Raw genomic sequence first — 20859 nt, forward strand, 5'->3', positions numbered from 1 at the left:
CCCCGGGCCTCAGTTCCCTCATCTGTAAAACGGGGATGAAGCCTGTGAGCCCCCTGTGGGACAACCTGATCACCTTGTACCCTCTCAGTGCTTAGAACAGTGCTTCGCACATAGTAAGCGCTTAATAAATGCCATTATAATAACAATCATTTGAATCCCGATGTGGGTTACGTACCCTTCCTGGCAGCCTCGTGAGCTGGCGAAGGGAGACACGACTGCAGCTGAGGCTTGGCACCGTGCATCAGGAGAAGCTCCGTGCAGGAAGCGCTGCCCCGCGAGCAGGCGTTAAACAACGGGGTCATCCCATCGATGGTGGTGGCGTTCACCTACGACAAGACCCGCACGGGTGAAGAGCCAGCAGGCCTTCCTAATAATAACGATCATTAGAGAAGTAGCACCATGGCTCAGTAGACTGTGAGCCCACTGTTGGGTAGGGACCATCTCTATATGTTGCCAACTTGGACTTCCCAAGCGCTTAGTACAGTGCTCTGCACACAGTAAGCGCTCAATAAATACGACTGACTGAACAAATGAATGGAAAGAGCCCGGGCTTGGGAGTCAGAGGTCATGGGTTCAGATCCTGGATCCGCCACTTCAGCTGTGTGGGTTTGGGCAAGTCACTTCACTTCTCTGGGCCTCAGTTTCCTCATCTGGAAAATGGGGATTAAGATTGTGAGCCCCACATGGGACAACCTGATCACCTTGTATCCTCCCCAGGGCTTAGAACAGTGTTTTCCAAGTAGTAAGAGATTAACAAATACTAAAATTATTATTATTATTGTGGTATTCGCTAATAATAATGATGGCATTTGTTCATTCATTCATTCAATTCATTCAGTCGCATTTATTGAGTGCTTACTGTGTGCAGGGCACTGGACTAAGCGCTTGGAAAGTACAACTCAGCAACAGAGACAATCCCTGCCCAACAATGGGTTAAAAGTGCTTACTATGTTCTAAGCATCTGTAAAATGGGGATGAAGACTGTGAGCCCCCCTGTGTGACAACTTGATCACCTTGTAACCTCCCCAGTGTTTAGAACAGTGCTTTGTGCATAGTAAGCACTTAATAAATACTATCATTCATTCATTCATTCATTCAATTGTATTTATTGAGCACTTACTGTGTGCAGAGCACTGCACTAAGCGCTTGGGAAGTACAAGTTGGCAACATATAGAGATGGTCCCTACCCAACAACGGGCTCACAGTCTAGAAGGGGGAGACTATCATTATTATTCAGGGTGATCAGGTTGTCCCACGTGGGGCTCACAGTCTTAATCCCCATTTTACAGGTGAGATAACTGAGGAACAGAGATGCTACATGACTTGCCCAAGGTCACACAGCTGACAACTGGCGGAGACAGGATTGGAATCCATGACCTCTGACTAAGAAGCCCGTGCTCTTTTCCATTGAGCCACACTGCTTCTCTAAGAGCTTACTGCGCACCAAGCACTGTTCATTCATTCATTCATTCAATCGTATTTATTGAGCGCTTACTGTGTGCAGAGCACTGTACTAAGCGCTTGGGAAGTACAAGTTGGCAACATATAGAGACGGTCCCTACCCAACAACGGGCTCACAGTCTAGAAGGGGGAGACAGACAACAAAACAAAACATGTAGACAGGTGTCAAGTCATCAGAACAAATAGAATTAAAGCTAAATGCACATCATTAACAAAATTAATAGAATAGTAAATATGTACAAGTAAAATAAAGAGTGATAAATCTGTTTTAAGTGATGAGGTAGATATGAGTTAATTGGGTTGGACACAGTCCCTGTCCCACGTGGGGCTCAGAGTCTTAATCCCCATTTTACAGATGAGGGAACTGAGGCACAGACTTTCTCTTCTTCTCAGTCCTTTCAATCATTCAGTGGTGGTTAATGACCTCCTGCCGTGTGAGAGCATTTTACTGAGCACCTGGGAGAACTCAGTAAAGTAGATGCGACCCCAGCCCGCGAGGAGATCAGTGCTTAGAACAGTGCTCAGCGCTTAGAACAGTGCTTGGCACGTAGTAAGCACTTTACAAATGCCAGTATTATTATTATTATTATTATCATTATTATTATTATTATTATCTCATGGACTCAGAACCATAAACCGGGCGATAATGGTCCTTTTTTAAATATGGCATTTGTTCATTCATTCATTCAATCATATTTCTTGAACGCTTACTGTGTGCAGAGCACTGTACTAAGCACTTGGGAAGTACAAATTGGCGCTTATTAGGTGCCAGGCACTGTACTACGTGCTGGGGGTAGATACAAGATGATCAGATTGGTCAGAGTCCCTGCTCCACATGGGTCTCAGAGTCTTAACCCCATTTTGCAGATGAGAGAACTGAGGCATGGAGATATGAAGTGACTCAGCCAGGGTCTCACAGCAGACAAGTGGTAGGGCTTCTCACATTGTAGCACTTAGCCATAGTTATTATTGTTATTATGATCATTATTATTATACCCGAGGGTCCACTTGATTTCCAGATATCTTTACGAACAGGACTGTAATCGTCTCCTCTCTTATATTTTATTTTCCTTTTCTCCCACGAGACCCAGGAAGCTTCTTTCTCCCCTCTCTTTCCCCGTTGGAAAAGATTCTAGCTCTTGTCCCTTCGTTACAAGTATTCTCCCTTGGCAGACAACTAGTTTTCATCTTCCTCCAGGAAGAGGAAATCTCACTTTGGCTTTGGACACTCGAGGACTTTTTTGGGCCAGGGCTCTGGGCCCAGATTCCCTCAGTGGTTCGAAGGCTGCCCCGGAGCAAACGAAAAAGGAGACAACCGGTCATTTTTACGTTTAACAAACGCTTTGGAGACACTGTCACAGAGAAGAAGAGAACGCAACCATGGGAAGCCCTTCTCCCTGAATCTGTGCTGATTGAAAACGTGAGTTTTAGGGCAAGGCGACTTACGTTGGCTCCCGCTTCCAGAAGAATCCGCGCACAACCGATGTGATCTCCCAAGCAGGCTTCGTGCAATGGAGTCACATTGTCGATCGTCACTGTGTTGACATTGTAGCCCTAGAGGGGATATGAGCAGCGTTTAATTCATTTATTTAACTGTATTTACTGAGCGCTTACCGTGTGTGGAGAACTGGACTAAGCGCTTGGGAGAGGACATTGCAACAATTAATGGACAAGTTCTCTGTCCACAACAAGCTTAGAGGTGAAGAGATTATTCAAAACCACTCATTGAATATGACATTTCGGAGCAATTTAGGGTTTTCAAAATGTCAAGGCACCCCATTTTGGGCTTTTTTCCATTTTTACTACCTGTAAACTCCTCCTCTAGACTGAAAGGTCCTCGCGAGTAGCGATCATGTCTACCAACTCTACTGTATTGGACTGTTCCAATCTATCACTCACTCAACCAATCAATCAATGGAATCTATTGAGGGCTTACTACTAATAATAATTATGGTAGTTGTTAAGCGCCTTACTATGTGCCGAGCACTCTTCTAAGCACTGGAGTAGATACAAGGCAATCAAGTTGGACACAGTCCCCGTCCCACGTGGGGCTCACAGTCTTCATCCCCACTTTACAGTCTCATTCATTCAATTCAATCGTATTTATTGAGCGCTTACTGTGTGCAGAGCACTGTACTAAGCGCTCGGGAAGTACAAGCTAGTACAGATGAGGCAACTGAGGCCCAGAAAAGTGAAATGACTTGCGAAATGTCACACAGCAGACATTCCAGCACTTAGAACAGTGCTTGGCACAGAGTAAGCGCTTAACAAATGCCATTATTATTATTATTATTGTTATGTGGCCAAGCAGGGATTAGCACTTAGGTCCTTCTGATTCCCAGACCAATACTAAGCCACGCTGCGTCTCACTAAGCCACACTGAGAGAAGCAGCGTGGCTCAGTGGAAAGAGCCCGGGCTTTGTAGTCTGAGGTCATGGGTTCAAATCCCAGCTCTGCCAGTTGTCGGTTATGTGACTTTGGGCAAGTCACTTCACTTCTCTGGGCCTCAGTTACCTCATCTGTTAAATGGGGATTAAGACTGGGAGCCCCAACGTGGGACAACCTGATCACCTTATAACCTCCCCAGCGCTTAGAACAGTGTTTTGCACATACTAAGTGCTTAATAAATGTCATTATTATTATTATTATTATTATTATTATTACTATTATTTGTGGGCAGAGCACTGTACTAATCGATTGGGAGAGTCCAACAGAACAGGATAGGTAGACATGTTCCTTGCCCACGAGGAGTTGACTGTCTAGATGGGGAGCGTTGTCCTCTAGGTACCCCATGCTTAAGTACAGACCCTTGAAACCACTGGATCACTGTTCAGTTCTGAGTATTCATTCATTTAATCGTATTTATTGAGCGCTTACTGTGTGCAGAGCACTGTACTAAGCGCTTGGGAAGTACAAGTTGGTATCACATCTGTTGATGGCCAATGGGACCAAAGAAGCATTTAGGGATGTGGCTAATTTGTAATAATAATAATGTTGGTATTTGTTAAGCGCTTACTATGTGCCAAGCACCCTTCTGGACTTTGGGAGGTCTACAGAGAAGTGGCTCAGTGGAAAGAGCCCGGGCTTTGGAGTCTGAGGTCATGGGTTCAAATCCCGGCTCTGCCAATTGTCAGCTGTGTGACTTTGGATAAGTCACTTCACTTCTCTGGGCCTCTGTTCCCTCATCTGTAAAATGGGGATGAAGACGGTGAGCCCCCCGTGGGACAACCTGATCACCTTGTAACCTCCCCAGCGCTTAGAACAGGGCTTAATAAATGCCATTATTATAATCCTGCCCACGGGGATGGTTCCAGGATCAGGAAGAGGATTGATTCTGTAAACGGCGCTTAGCATATAGTAAGCACTTGGCAACTACTATTATCTTTATTTTTATTAGTTTTATCCCTACTCTCAGGAAGCCTACAATCTAACTGAGGCGATGGACATCAATTGAGCCACGGATCGGAGGTAGCGGTAGCGTCTGTAAGATCTGGACATGGGAAGATCCCCCCCATCTTACCTCCTTCCCTTCCCCACAGCACCTGTATATATGTATATATGTTTGTACATATTTATTATTCTATTTATTTATCTACTTATTTTACTTGTACGTATCTATTCTATTTATTTTATTTGGTTAGTATGTTTGGTTTTGTTCTCTGTCTCCCCCTTTTAGACTGTGAGCCCACTGTTGGGTAGGGACTGTCTCTATATGTTGCCAAATTGTACTTCCCAAGCACTTAGTACAGTGCTCTGCACACAGTAAGCGCTCAATAAATACGATTGATTGATGATGATGATGATGATGATGGGAAGGGTTAGGGTGTAAGGGTTCCAGCGTTCAGGGGAATCTTGGGGTGACATTGCCCTGGGGCATGATGAACCCCGGCCTTCGGACTGGAGGAAGCGCCTACCTGTGAGAGCAAAGTCTTCAGAGCCAAAAGTCGGCCTTGGCTGGCGGCCTCATGCAGAGGGGATCGATCAGCCCATGAACCTAATGGAGAAAAAAAGAAAGAAACAAGTCACATCCCGAGAAGTGGCATGGCTGAGGGGAAAGAGCCCGAGCTTGGTAGCCAGGGCTTTGGGCTTCTGATCCCGGCTGTGACACTTGTCTGCTGGGTGACCTGGAAAATCAATCAATCGTATTTATTGAGCGCTTACTCTGTGCAGAACACTGTACTAAGCACTTGGGAAGTACAAGTTGGCAACATATGGAGACAGTCCCTACCCAGCAGCGGGCTCACAGTCTAAAAGGGGGGAGACAGAGAACAAAACCAAACATACTAACAAAATAAAATAAATAGAATAGATATGTATAAGTAAAATAAATAAATTGAGTAATAAATATGTACAAACATATATACATATAAACAGGTGCTGTGGGGAAGGGAAGGAGGTAAGATGGGGGGGATGGAGAGGGGGGTGAGGGGGAGAGGAAGGAAGGGGCTCAGTCTGGGAAGGCCTCCTAATGATAATGATAATACGTGGCTCAGTGGAATGAGCCCGGGCTTGGGAGTCAGAGGTCATGGGTTCTAATCCCGACTCTGCCACTTAGCCGGTGTGTGACTTTGGGCAAGTCATTTAACTTCTCTGTGCCTCCGTTACCTCATCTGGAAAATGGGGATTAAGACTGTGAGCTCCGTGTGGGCACTAGACTGTGAGCCCACTGTTGGGTAGGGATTGTCTCTATATGTTGCCAATTTGTACTTCCCAAGCGCTTAGTACAGTGCTCTGCACACAGTAAGCGCTCAGTAAATACGATTGAATGAATGAATGTGGGACAACCTGATTACCTTGTATCTCCCAGCGCTTAGACCAGTGCTTGGCACATAGTAAGTGCTTCACAAAGACCAAAATTATTATTATATTATTATTAATAATAATAATTATGGTATTTGTCAGCACCTACTATGTGCCAGACATGCTACTGAGCGCTGGGGTGGTTACAGCATGGCTTAGTGGAAAGAGCCCAGGCTTGGGAGTCAGAGGTGGTGGGTTCTAATTCCGCCTCTGCCACTTGTCAGTTGTGTGACCTTGGGCAAATCACTTAACTTCTCTGGGCCGCAGTTACCTCATCGGTAAAATGGGGATGAAGACTGTGAGCCCCACTTGGGACAACCTGATTACCTTGTATCTACCCCAGCGCTTAGAACAGTGCTTGGCACATAGTAAGCACTTAACAAATACCAACGTTATTATTATTACAGGCAAATCGGTTTGGACACAGTCCCTGTCCCAAATGGGGCTCACAGTCTCCGTTCCCGTTTTACAGATGAGGGAACTGAGGGACAGAGAAGTGAAGTGACTTGCCCAAGGTCACACAGCAGGCAAGTTGCGGAGTCAGGAATAGAGCCTATGACCTTCTGAGTGCCAGTCCCGTGCTCAATCCTCTAGGCCAAAATGTAAAAACCCTTAGATGGGATTGGATCACAGTTTAAGATTCTGGAAATTTCTTCATTCATTCAATCGTATTTATTGAGCGCTTACTGTGTGCAGAGCACTGTACTAAGCGCTTGGGAAGTACAGGTTGGCAACATATAGAGATGGTCCCTACCCAACAGCGGGCTCACAGTCTAGAAGAGCGGGCTCTTTAGGCCACAGGCTTTAAATTGATAAGAGAAGCAGTGGGGCCTAATGGCTGCAGCACAGGCCTGGCAGTCAAAAGGTCCTGGGTTCTAATCCCGGCTCTGCCATTTGTCTGCTTGGTGACCTTGGGCACGTCACTGCACTACTCTGTGCCTCAGTTCCCTCTTCTATAAAATAGGGATTAAGACTGTGAGCCCCAACCCTTGAGGAAACTGAGACACAGAGAAGTGAAGTGACTCGCCCAGGTTCGTACAGCAAGCAGCTGGCTGAGAATTAGAATCCAGGTCCTTTGAAATCCCAGGCCCGTGCTCTCCCCACTAGGCCAGGATGCTTCTAGATGCTAAATTATAAAAGGGTGGTAACCCTCCTGAGCGTCACAGAAAGCCTCACCTCCCTCTTCCCTAGAGCTAGCCCCTGGTCGCCAGACGGGCGACTCCATAAATCAAACTTCCAGAAGATTAAACAGTAGCCAACACAATAGAGGCGATAGACACAATCTCTGCCCACAAAGACCTTGCAATCTATTAAGCGCTTGGGAGAATACAAGAATCCCCCTCGTCCCCCTCTCCATCCCCCCCATCTTACCTCCTTCCCTTCCCCACAGCACCTGTATATATGTATATATGTTTGTCCATATTTATTACTCTATTTATTTATTTATTTTACTTGTACATGTCTATTCTATTTATTTTATTTTGTTAGTATGTTTGGTTTTGTTCTCTGCCTCCCCCTTTTAGACTGTGAGCCCACTGTTGGGTAGGGACTGTCTCTATATGTTGCCAACTTGTACTTCCCAAGCGCTTAGTACAGTGCTCTGCACACAGTAAGCGCTCAATAAATACGATTGATGATGATGATGATGACGATGAATAAACAGACACACCCTCCCATGCCACTCCCAGCGCTTAGAATAGTGCTTTGCATATAGTAAGCGCTTAATAAATGCCATCATTATTATTTATTAGTAGATTGTAAGGCCTCTGTGTGGTGAGATTGTGTCTATGAACTGTATTGTGTTGGCTAATGTTTAATCAGTGCAGAGCACTGTACTAAGCACTTGGGAGTGCCGGGTTGTACTTCCCAAGCGCTTAGTACAGTGCTCTGCGCACAGTAAGCGCTCAATAAATACAATTGAATGAATGAATGAATGAGTGTACAATCCAAGAATGAACAGACACACTCTCCTAAATGCTTAGTGCAGTGCTCTTCACTCAGTAAGTACTCAGTAAATAGGATTGACTGACTGACAGGGTGCAACAGAATTAGGAGACATGATCCCCGACACGAGGAGTCTACAATCAGGCGGGGGAGAGAGATACTAAAATAAAAGACAGAGAGCCACCACATAAACACCGAAGCAGCCAGGAGGAAATGTAATGGCCAAAAATGGGCTCTCTTGTGTTCTTTGGAATAAGGCCTGTCATTCCGGGCCCCGGAGAGTCGAATGACCCCTGGATCTCACTCCGACTTCTATTTTCTACCACAGCCCGCAACCTCCCTGCCTCCTCCCCTTTGAGAATATCAGCGGGCAACAGCTAGTGGTTTCCGTGGAGCTCTTCTTTCCAGTAATTCCGTAGGATAAAAACCCTCGTTCCCCAGGAATAGGCCTCGCAATGGGCAGGCCGAGATCAACTCCCCAGGATGCCTAGAATACCACGCTGTTCTCTGAATGTACTACCTCGTGGTATATGTTTATTGCTATTAATAATAATAGCAGTGGTTCTTGTTAAAGCTACTATGTGCCAAGCACTGCTCTAAACACTGGGGTACATACAAGTTAATCAGTTTGGGCACAATCCCACGTGGGGCTCCTGCTCTTATCCTCCTTTACAGATGAGGTAACTGAGGCAGAGAAAAGTGAAGTGACTTGCTCAAAGTCACACAGCAGACATGTGATGGAGCGGGGATTAGAACCCAGGTCCTTCTGGCTCCCAGGCCAGAGATCTATCTACTGCTACTACTACTAATAATAATAATGGTACTTATTAAGCGCTTACTATGTGCAAAGCACCGTTCTAAGAGCTGGGGAGGTTACAAGTTTATCAGGTTGGCCCATGGGGGGCTCACAGTCTTCAGCCCCATTTTACAGATGAGGTAACTGAGGCCCAGAGAAGTTAGACTTGCCCAAAGTTACACAGCAGACAAGTGGCAGGGCCGGGATTAGAACCCATGACCTTTGACTCCAAAGCCCATGCTCTTTCCACTGAGCCACGCTGCTTCTCAAGCATTTGTTACATGTACAGTCTTCTAGACTGTGAGCCTGCTGTTGGGTAGGAACCATCTCTATATGATGCCAACTTGTACTTCCCAAGCGCTTAGTACAGTGCTCTGCACACAGTAAGTGCTCAATAAACACGATTGAATGAATGAATGAATGCTTACTATGTGTCACACACTGTATCCTCTAGCCTGGAAACTCAATGTGGGCAGGCAATGTGTCCGTTCTATTGTTATCTAGTACTCTCCCGAGCGCTTAGTACAGTGCTCTGCACACAGTAAGTGCTCAATACATACGACTGAGTTCCTGACTAATAAGTTTTGAGGTATGTACAAACTAATCGGCTTGGATACGGTTCCTGTCCCACATAGAGCTCACGGTCTTAATCCCCATTTTACAGATGAAGTAACCGAGGCACCGAGAAGTTAGAGAAGCAGCGTGGCTCAATGGAAAGAGCCCGGGCTTTGGAGTCAGAGGTCATGGGTTCAAGTCCCGGCTCCACCAACTGTCAGCTGCGTGACTTTGGGCAAGTCACTTAACTTCTCTGTGCCTCAGTTACCTCATCCGTAAAATGGGGATGAAGACTGTGAGCCCCCTGTGGGACAACCGGATCACCTTGTAACCTCCCCAGCGCTTAGAACAGTGCTTTGCACATAGTAAGCACTTAATAAATGCCGACATTATTATTATTATTATTAGGTGACTCGCCCAAGGTCCCGCAGCAGAGAAGTGGCGAAACGCAGATTAGAACCCGGGTCCTCTGACCCCCACCCCCTGCTCTTTCCACTGGGCCACACTGCTTCTAACCGAGGGGCTAAAAAATAAGCAATATTCGTTGCCAATCCAACTCCACAGCAGCGAGACACGTCCAACACGATGCATTTAGGAGATCAAAGTCAAAATCGACTCTATTGGCGAATAGCTTCTGCTTGCCCGGCGCGAAGCAGGTTGCCTCTGAGGTTAGACCCCAGCTAATTGGAGAAATCGACGGGGCCTATAATTGATCATCATCATCATCATCATCAATCGTATTTATTGAGCGCTTACTATGTGCAGAGCACTGTCCTAAGCGCTTGGGAAGTACAAATTGGCAACATATAGAGACAGTCCCTACCCAACAGTGGGCTCACAGTCTAAAACGGGGAGACAGAGAACAAAACCAAACATACTAACAAAATAAAATAAATAGAATAGATATGTACAAGTAAAACAAACAAATAAACAAACAAATAAATAAATAAATAGAGTAAAATAAATAGAGTAAAATAAATAAATAAATAAATAAATCTCCTCCCTGAGCACTTGAAAACTTTCTACATGAAGGAAACTATACGTTTATCCCTTTGAAATGGTGAATGCCCTCGAAAAATAAGGTAGGAATTCAACACAAGAAGCAGCGTGGCTCAGTGGAAAGAGCCCGGGCTTTGGAGTCAGAGGTCAGGGGTTCAAATCCCGGCTCAGCCAATTGTCAGCTGTGTGACTTTGGGCAAGTCACTTCACTTCTCTGGGCCTCAGTGACCTCATCTGTAAAATGGGGATTAAGACTGTGAGCCCCCTGTGGGACAACCTGATCACCTTGTAACCTCCCCAGCGCTTAGAACAGTGCTTTGCACATAGTAAGTGCTTTATAAATGCCATAAAAAAACCCGAAAAAACAAAAAACAAAAATTGATGGGAAATGGAAATTGGAAACACCCCCGCGTTAAGAGGAGAGCATTTACACCATCAGGCATCAAATATAGGACAACACAATTCCCCTCCACACCATACCGAAATCACCGTCTCCCCAAGGCATTTCCAGCCAGCCGCAACTCGACTCCTCATATCTTTTCAGCCTATGCCGGTAGGATTCTCCTTCCACTGGACAACACCACCACTCTGTGCTCAAGACCGGGACCTCTGAAATACCGTCTCTCCTCTCAGCAGCCTCCCCCGGGGAAAAAGAAACCCTGCAAACCATTGGTTTATTCTCGACGCAGTGCGTTGGAATAATAATAATCATGCTACTGATAATAAGGAGAAGAATGGCGGTATCTGTTAAGCGCCTGGCTCCGCCAACTGTCGGCTGTGTGACTTTGGGGAAGTCACTTAACTTCTCTGGGCCTCAGTTCCCTCGTCTGGAAAATGGGGATTAAAATTGTGAGCCCCCTGTGGGACAACCTGATCACCGTGTAACTTCCCAGTGCTTAGAACAGAGCTTTACATATAGTAAGCACTTAACAAATACCATCATATATATACACACATATATATGATATATATCATATACCATATATACCGTATATCATATATAGATATCGTATATCAGAGCTTTACATATAGTAAGCGCTTAACAAATACCATCATATATATACACACATATATATGATATATATCATATATCATATACCATATATATATTGTATATCATATATATCCTATATCATATATATCGTATATCATATATATCATATAGATATTATATATATCTATATATCTATCTATCTATCTATCTATCTATATCTATATCTCATATATATCATATAGATATTATATCTATCTATCTATCTATCTATATCTATATCTACCTATCTATCTATCTATCTATCTATCTATCTATATACTATGTTTGGATATTGGAAGAGCAGCGTGGCTCAGTGGAAAGAGCCTGGGATTTGGAGTCAGAGGTCATGGGTTCAAATCCCTGCTCTGCCACTTGTCAGCTGTGTGACTTTGGGCAAGTCACTTCGCATCTCTGGGTCTCAGTTCCCTCATCTGTAAAATAGGGATTGAGATTGTGAGCTCCATGTGGGACAACCTGATCACCTTGTAACCTCCCCAGTGCTTAGAATAGTGCTTTGCACGTAGTAAGCACTTAATAAATGCCATTATTATTATTATTATTATTATTATTAGACTAATTGTGGTGTTTGTTAGGCGCTTACTGTGTTCCAGGAACTGTAGACACAAGATCCTGTAGCTATAATTCTATTTATTCTGATGGTTTTGACACCTGTCTATGTTTTGTTTTTTTTTGTCTGTCTCCCCCTTCTAGACTGTGAGCCCACTGTTGAGTAGGGACCGTCTCTATATGTTGCCGACTTGTACTTCCCAAGCTCTTAGTCCAGTGCTCTGCACACAGTAAGCGCTCAATAAATACGATTGAGTGAATGAATGAATGAATCCCAGTCAATGTCATTCATTCATTCATTCAATCGTATTTATTGAGCGCTTACTGTGGGGCTCGCATTCTTAAATGAGAGTCAGTCAGTCCGTCAATCGTATTTATTCAGTGTTTACTCTGCGCAGAGCTCTGGATTAAGCACTTGAGAGAATACAGTATAACAGTGTAACAGACACACTCCCTGTCCATAATGAGCTTACAGACTAGGGGAAGAAAGGTAACAGGTGTTGAATTCCCATTTGACAGGTGAGAAAACTGAGGCTTAGAGAAGTGCAGTGACTTGCCCAAGGTTACCCAGCAGGCCAGATCGTTGTTATTATTATTATTATTAATAATAATATTATTATTATTAATTATTATTAATAATAATAATGTTATAATAATAACATTAATAGTAATGGTATTTTTTAAGTGCTTACTATGTGCCAGACACTGTATTAAGCACTGGGGTGGATACAAGCAAATCGTGTTGGACACCTTCCCTGTCCTACGTGGGGCTCACAGTCTCAATCCCCATTTTACAGAGAATAATAATAATAATAATAATAATAATAATAATAATAATAATAATAATAATGGCATTTATTAAGCACTTACTATGTGCAAAGCACTGTTCTATGTGCTGAAGGTGATCAGGTTGTACCACGGGGGGCTCACAGTCTTAATCCCCATTTTACAGATGAGGTAACTGAGGCACAGAGAAGTGAAATGACTTGCCCAAGGTCACACAGCAGAAAAGTGGCCTAGATGGAATTAGAACCCATGACCTTCTGACTCCGAGGGCCATGTCACCCCTCTAGACTGGAAGCTCCTCGTGGGCATGGAGTGTGTCTACCAACTCTGTTATACTGGACTCTCATTCATTCATTCAACTGTATTTATTGAGCACTTACTGTGTTCAGAGCACTGTACTAAGTGCTTGGGAAGTACAAATCGGCAACATATAAAGATGGTCCCTACCCAGCAACAGGCTCACAGCCTAGAAGGGACTCTTCCAGGTGCTTAGAGAAGCAGCGTGGCTCAGTGGAAAGAGCCCAGGCTTGGGAGTCAGAGGTCATGGGTTCTAATCCCGGCTCCACCACTTGTCAGCTGTGTGACTTTGGGCAAGTCACTTCGCTTCTCTGAGCCTCAGCTACCTCATCCGTGAAAGGGGGATTAAGACTGTGAGCCCCGCGTGGGGCAACCTGATCACCTTGTATCCACCCCAAACGCTTAGAACAGTGCTTTGCACATTGTAAACGCTTAACAAATGCCATTATTATTATTAGTACAGTGCTCTGAACACAGTAAACACTCATTAAATATGATTGATTGATTGATTGACTGTCCCACAGTCTCTGTCCCACAGAAGAGAAGCAGCGTGGCTCAGTGGAAAGAACACAGGCTTGGGAGTCAGAGGTCATGGGTTCTAATTCCGACTCCACCACACGTCCGCTGTGTGACCTTGGGCAAGTCACTTAACTTCTCTGAGCCTCAGTTCCCTCATCTGTAAAATGGGGATTAAGACTGTGAGCCCCACGTGGGACAACCTGATTACCTTGTATCCCCCCCAGCGCTTAGAACAGTGCTTTGTACATAGTAAGCGCTTAACAAATGCCATCATTATTATTATTAATCCCTAGTTCTTAGATGAGGAAACTGAGGCATGGAGAAGTTGAGTGATTCGTCCAAGGCCACACAGCCAGAATTAGAACACAGTTCATTCATTCATTCATTCAATTGTATTTATTGAGCGCTTACTGTGTGCAGAGAACTGTACTAAGCGCTTGGGAAGTACAAGTTGGTTCTCCTGACTCCTAATCCCAGACTCTTCCCTCGGAGCCACATTGTTTCTCTCAGGTTGTCTGAAGTCAATTCCCCTCACTGTAGCCTGTGAGACCCGTGTGGGAGACCGAGACTGTTAGATCGAACTCTATTATACCTATCAATCAATAGGTCCAGGCGGGACAACCTGATGATCTTGTACCGTGGCTCAGTGGAAAGAGGGCGGGCTTGGGAATCAATCAATCAATCAATCAATCAATCATATTTCTTGATCGCTTACTGTGTGCAGAGCACTGTACTAAGTGCTTGGGAAGTCCAAGTTGGCAACATATAGAGACGGTCCCAACCCAACAGTGGGCTCACAGTCTAAAAGGGGGAGACAGAGAAAAAAACCAAACATACTAACAAAATAAAATAAATAGAATAGATATGTACAAGTAAAATAAATAAATAAATAAATAGAGTAAGAAATATGTACAAACATATATACATATATACAGGTGCTGAGGGGAAGGGAAGGAGGTAAGATGGGGGGGATGGAGGGGGGTCGAGGGGGAGAGGAAGGAAGGGGCTCAGTCTGGGAATCAGAGGTCATGGGTTCGAATTCCAGCTCCGCCACTTGTCAGCTGTGTGACCTTGGCCAAGCCACTTAACTTCTCTGTGCCTCAGTTACCTCAACTGTAAAATGGGGATTAAGACTGTGAGCCCCAAGTGGGACAACCCGATTACCTTGTATTCCCCTCCACAGCACTTAGAACAGTGCTTTGCACATAGTAAGCACTTAACAAATACCACCATCATTATTGTTAAAACAGTGCTTGTCACTCTAAGCACTAACAGATATAGTAATAATATTATCATTCCCAACAATAATAAAAGTCCCTACTTATCTATCTTCCCTCTTCCGTTATTTCTAGATTGGGGGCCCTTTGGAAGCCAGGACGGCAGTTAACTCTTCCCCCTGTGTACAGTTTCCCAATCAATCAATCAATCGTATTTATTGAGCTCTTACTGTGTGCAGAGCACTGTACTATGCTTGGTACAGTGTCTTGCTCATCAAGTTAGGACAACCATACTGTGATCAATAATGTCCACAACCCAATTTCTGCTCAACGATGTCTGAGCAGAGCATTCCACGCTGTCTCCTAGCAAAGCTGAGAATTAGGAAACTCAACTTCTTTTCTTTTAAGCTAAAGTCTCTCATTTTGGACAGTCCTCAACCAGCCCATTGCATTCGCACCAAAAAGAGAAATGTATTGAGGAAACTCGTGCTGATGATAATGATGGCATTTACTAAGTGCTTACTATGTGCAAAGCACTGTTCTAAGCGCTGGGGAGATTACAAGGTGATCAGGTTGTCCCACGGGGGGCTCACAGTTTTAATCCCCATTTTACAGATGAGGTAACTGAGGCCCAAAGAAGTGAAGTGATTTGCCCAAAGCCACACAGCTGACAGTTGGCAGGGCTGGGATTTGAACTCGTGACCTCTGACTCCAAAGCCCGGGATCTTTCCACTTTTAGACTGTGAGCCCACTGTTGGGTAGGGACTGTCTCTATATGTTGCCAACTTGTACTTCCCAAGCGCTTAGTACAGTGCTCTGCACACAGTAAGCGCTCAATAAATACGATTGATTGATTGAGTCACGCTGCTTCTCAAGGGAATGATTAGATTCATCTTGGGTGAATTTTTCATAAATGAATCCCTGTATTAAAGGAATCAGACATTTCCTCCTTACTGATTGTTTTTCCATGAGTGGTCTGTGATTTTCAAGAACATCTGTGTTTTCAGTTTAGGAGTACTCACTTAATGCTCTTAATTGTTTTGGGGAGAAAATGGAGAGCGACGCAAAATGCATTTAAACAAGTTGAATTTGCTCATAGTAATTATTGCAGAGAGGTATTGTTTGTAACGGCATCCCCTTTAAGCATTGAATCAAGTAAGTGAACATAAAAATCGACTGGGTAAATGATATTTAAAGACCTGGAAATTGAATTAGCGTGAAATAGTTATTAGAACTATGAGGTTCTGTGCCTAGAGGCAGCAGAGTAGAGAGAGCATGGAGCTGGGAGTCAGGAGACAATAACAATCATAATCATAATAACTACTGGATTTATTAAGGGCTCACTACGTGTCAGGTACTGTACTAAGCGCTGAAGTGGATACAAGCAAATCAGGTTGGATACAGTCCCTGTCCCACGTGGGGCTCACAGTCTCAATCCCCATTTTACAGATGAAGGAACTGAGGCCCAGAGAGGTGAAGTGCCTTCTTCACTTCATTCAATCGTATTTATTGAGCGCTTACTGTGTGCAGAGCACTGTACTAAGCGCTTGGGAAGTCCAAATTGGCAACATATAGAGATGGTCCCTACTCAACAACGGGCTCACAGTCTAGAAGGGGGAGACAGACAACAAAGCAAAATATATTAACAAAATAAAAAAATTAATCTATTAACAATTTGGCACTATTAATTATTAATTTATTGAGTAATAATTAATAAATCACACAGCAGACAAGTGGTGGAGCTGGGAGTTCCAGGCCCAGCTCTGCCACTTTTCTTCTGGGCAAATCACTTAAATTCTCTGTGCCTCAGTTTCCTCAGACTGGTTCTCTCACCCTCGTTGACTACCAGCCACATGTGGGACAGAGACTGAGTCATAATGAATAATCTTATGTCTACCCTGGTGCTCAGCTCATATTTATTTCACTTGTACATATCTATTCTATTTATTTTGTTTTGTTAGTACGTTTGGTTTTGTTCTCTGTCTCCCCCTTTTAGACTGTGAGCCCACTGTTGGGTAGGGACTGTCTCTAGATGCTGCCAACTTGTACTTCCCAAGTGCTTAGTACAGTGCTCTGCACACAGTAAGCGCTCAATAAATACTATTGATGATGATGAAGATGTACTTTGAAAATAGCATCGTTGTTATCATTTTAAAATCATAGTGTACTAATTCTCAACTCTCCTTTGCTCCGAAAGAGGGTGGAACCCTTTGTCTAATAATAACAATTTGATAATTATTAATGAGAATTTCTAACATGACCTATAGAGTATTCCTTTACCTGCAGGTCTTATAAAACCAGAATCTTATCTGCGCAAAGGTTTAAAGTATCGATGGACGGCCCAGCTTCGTTCTGTTGATTCTGCAAATCCTGTCCCACTGCAACCTCCTCTAAAACCAACCTCCTCACTGGGTTTCGATCTCATCTTTCCCACTCCCGAACCCTTGTCCATATCCTACCTCTGGTCTGTAACTTCCTCCTCCTCTCTCATAAAAGAACCTCCCATCTTCGATTGTAAGTGAACAAGAGACAGGGACAGCGTCTAATTCTCATCTGTGTATTTTCTCCCTGCATTCGGTGCTTGGGAGAGAGTACAATGGTAGACATGTCCCCCTGCCCATAAGGAGTTTTCAGTCCGGGTGGGGAGACAGATCTTAAAATAAATTCCAGATATGGACGTAAGTGCCGTGGGGCTGAAGGTGGGGTGAATAACCAGCGCTTAAAGCGGCAGAGCCAAGTGCGGAGGTGATGAAGAAGGGAGAGGGAATAGAGGAAATAAAAGCTAAATAAATACTACTATCAATCAATCAATCAATCGTATTTATTGAGCGCTTACTGTGTGCAGAGCACTGTACTAAGCGCTTGGGAAGTACAAGTTGGCAACATATAGAGACGGTCCCTACCCAACAGTGGGCTCACAGTCTAAAAGGGGGAGACAGAGAACAAAACCAAACATACTAACAAAATAAAATAAATAGAATAGATATGTACAAATAAAATAAATAAATTAATTAATAGAGTAATAAATATGTACAAACATATATATTACCACTATCCCCTGTCTCCCCATCTCTCTGGAGTGTAAGCTTGGAAAGCAGCATGGCGTAGTGCTTAGAGCATGAACCTGAGAGTCAAAAAGTCATGAATTCTAATCCCGGCTCCACCGCTTGTCTGTTGGGTGGCCTTGGCCGAGACATTTCACTTCCCTGTGCCTCAGTTACCTCATCTGTAAAACGGGGATGAAGACTGTGAGTCCCATGCGGGACAGGGACTGCTTCCTGCCCGATTTGCTTGTATCCACACCACAGTTTAGCCTGACGCAGAATAAACAGATATCACCATTATTATTATCACTATTATTGTGGTCAGGGAGCGTTGCTACTGACAGTTATATTGTACTCTTCCAAGTGCTTACAGTCCTCTTCACACGGTAAGCGCTCAAAAAATATGATTGATTGATTGTTTCAAAGCCCTGCTAAAATCATATCTCTTCCAGGAAGCCTTCCCTGACTTAACTTTCCTGGGCCTCGGTTCCCTCATCTGTAAAATGGGGATTAAGACTGTGAGCCCCAAGCGGGACAGGGACTGTGTCCAACCCGATTTGCTTGGATCCACCCCAGCGCTTAGTACATAGAAAGCACACAGAAAGCGCTTAACAAATGCCACAATTATTATCATTATTATTAACCTCTCATCTCCGCACTCTAGTCTCCTTCCCTTCTGCATCACCTATGTACTTGGATCTGTAAACACTGAATACAGTGATATTCAACCCACCTCCATCACCTTTATGTACATCTCCTTATACTCTGTTTCTTTCTTTATTCATTTCTTTCTCCAGTCTTCCTTTGTTTACATGTCTATCTCCCCTACTACATTGTAAGGGCTTATGGCTACCAATTCTACTACACTCTTCCAAGTGCTTAGCGGGAAACGCTCAATAAATACTTGTGATTGTTGCATTTACATACTAATTCACAATTTATCTTTCATTCATTCAATTGTATTTATTGAGTGCTTACTGTGTGCAAAGCTCTGTACTAAACGCTCGGCCGAGTACAGTGTAACAATAAACAGAAACATTCCCTGCCTATCTATAAGCTACCTGACTCTTGAGAAATTAGAGAAAATGCTTGGTGGTGGAGGAGAGAAAACTCTACTCCTCAAGTGATTTTTCTTAAAGACGGCAAATGTTTCTGTCCAAAAGAGAAAGCCCTGTATATCACTTGGAATGGGGAATGTTTGTTCACTCATGCAATCGCATTTATTGAGCACTTACTGTGTGCAGAGCACTGTACTAAGCGCTTGGGATGTTGTGATTGTTTATAATACTCCCCTTAAAGTCTTTCCTGTTTTTTTTTTTAAATTACATTCAATGTAAAGGACGGCTCCAAAACTGTGATTTCAGAGTGATAATCAATCAATCAATCAATCAATCAATCGTATTTATTGAGCACTTACTGTGTGCAGAGCACTGTACTAAGCGCTTGGGAAGTACAAGTTGGCAACATATAGAGACAGTGCCTACCCAACAGTGGACGATAATAACCATGATATTTATTTACTGCCTATTTTGTGACAAGCACTGAGCTAAGTCCTGGGGTAGATACAAGATCTTCAGATCAGATACAGTCCCTGCCCCCGTGGAATCCACAGTCTAAGACGCTCAAAAAATAGCTGGTTTGATGATACGTTTTGCATATTTTCTTGTACTTTTCAGTGTTCATAGTTTTCCTCTAGGATCAATTTTAAACTTGATCGCCATCAAACATTCCATCAACCTATTCCTGAAACAAACCCTGTCCAAACTGATTTGAATTTCTTTTTGGCCTCATTTCTGGGTGACAAACTACAGAGCCATTCCACTTTGCAGTACCTCCGAACACAAACTTCCTAGCCACAGCCGAATTTCGCTCCAATCTTCCCCTTCCTTAGCGTTCCGATTTCTCCCGACAGAGCCGCCCGGGATTTCTCTTGAACTCGCTGTGATTTCTAGCAAACAATCTGACCATCCCTCAGCTCCCACTGTGATCTTTCCCCACCGCACTTACCCAGAACCTGCAACTGGACCGGAAAGATAAAGGCTACGCCATACAGGGAGATGCTATTTACTGCCATTCTTACACGGGGAGATCGACAAAGTCGGTCAGCTTCTTAATCTTCCTCGCTGCCGGTGAAATCAAGATCTGACTCACCCTTCCCCCAGTGCTGCACGTTCCCATTTCCGAATCTCCATTCTGGAAATCGGCCCCATCCCCGGCTTAAAGTTAGTCTTCGCCCAAACAGGGTCAGAGGAGCGTCTTTGAGGGCCACCACAATCTGGAGAAGAGACTGTGGACACTCACCTTGGCTAATCAGAACACCCCAGCTGGCTTTTCTTTTGGCCGGGGTCTCCTCTCTCCTTTCTAACCTTCTCTTCGGACAGGACCCCTTCAAGGAAATATCTGCGGACATAACTGGGCTGTCGTTTTCCCTCGGGCCGGGCCTAGCGTCATCGGAGCAGGTGCTCCAGTCGGGAAAAGCATCGGGCCCGGAATCTCCGACTCCTGTTCCTTTCCCTTTGGCTTTTCACAAAGGGAGCTTGTGTGCTTTACTGTAGACCAGCCCTGACACAGAAATCTATTCAGCCTCACCCAGAAGCTAGGCTGTTGAGCGCCGGTTAGGGGGGGGAAGGAACAGAAACCCTGGCATTTTCTATTTTTAAAATCAAGAAGCTGCGGCAGGAGACTTAACTATTTGCATGATACAGGCAGAAAGTGTGCAAAGTGGGTTTTTTTTCAGTTTGAACGGAAGAGAACCCAGCTGTCTTTTTTTTTAATGGCATCTGCTAAACACATACACTGTGTTTTGATGCAAGCTAATCAGGTTGGACACAGTCCATGTCT

General features: G+C 44.2%; 1 protein-coding gene across 3 annotated transcripts in view; it reads right to left on the reverse strand.

Moving 5' to 3' along the window:
* The window catches only part of ASB5 (ankyrin repeat and SOCS box containing 5), a 50292-nt gene that overhangs the window by 9474 nt on the left and 19959 nt on the right, over positions 1-20859 (reverse strand). The window contains exons 1-4 of one of the 3 annotated variants that reach the window (XM_038755220.1): positions 20320-20547; positions 5376-5455; positions 2908-3015; positions 176-326 (exon numbers count right to left, since the gene is read on the reverse strand). In XM_038755220.1, the coding sequence (XP_038611148.1) occupies positions 176-326; positions 2908-3015; positions 5376-5455; positions 20320-20428 (448 nt within the window). In that variant the 5' untranslated portion in view covers positions 20429-20547. Of the gene's footprint in view, positions 1-175; positions 327-2907; positions 3016-5375; positions 5456-20025; positions 20143-20319; positions 20548-20859 lie in introns of those variants that run through there. The other 2 variants (XM_038755221.1, XM_038755219.1) reach the window with 2 other exon arrangements.

The sequence above is a fragment of the Tachyglossus aculeatus genome, chromosome 12 (assembly GCF_015852505.1).
Source record: "Tachyglossus aculeatus isolate mTacAcu1 chromosome 12, mTacAcu1.pri, whole genome shotgun sequence".
Taxonomy (NCBI): Eukaryota; Metazoa; Chordata; class Mammalia; order Monotremata; family Tachyglossidae; genus Tachyglossus; species Tachyglossus aculeatus.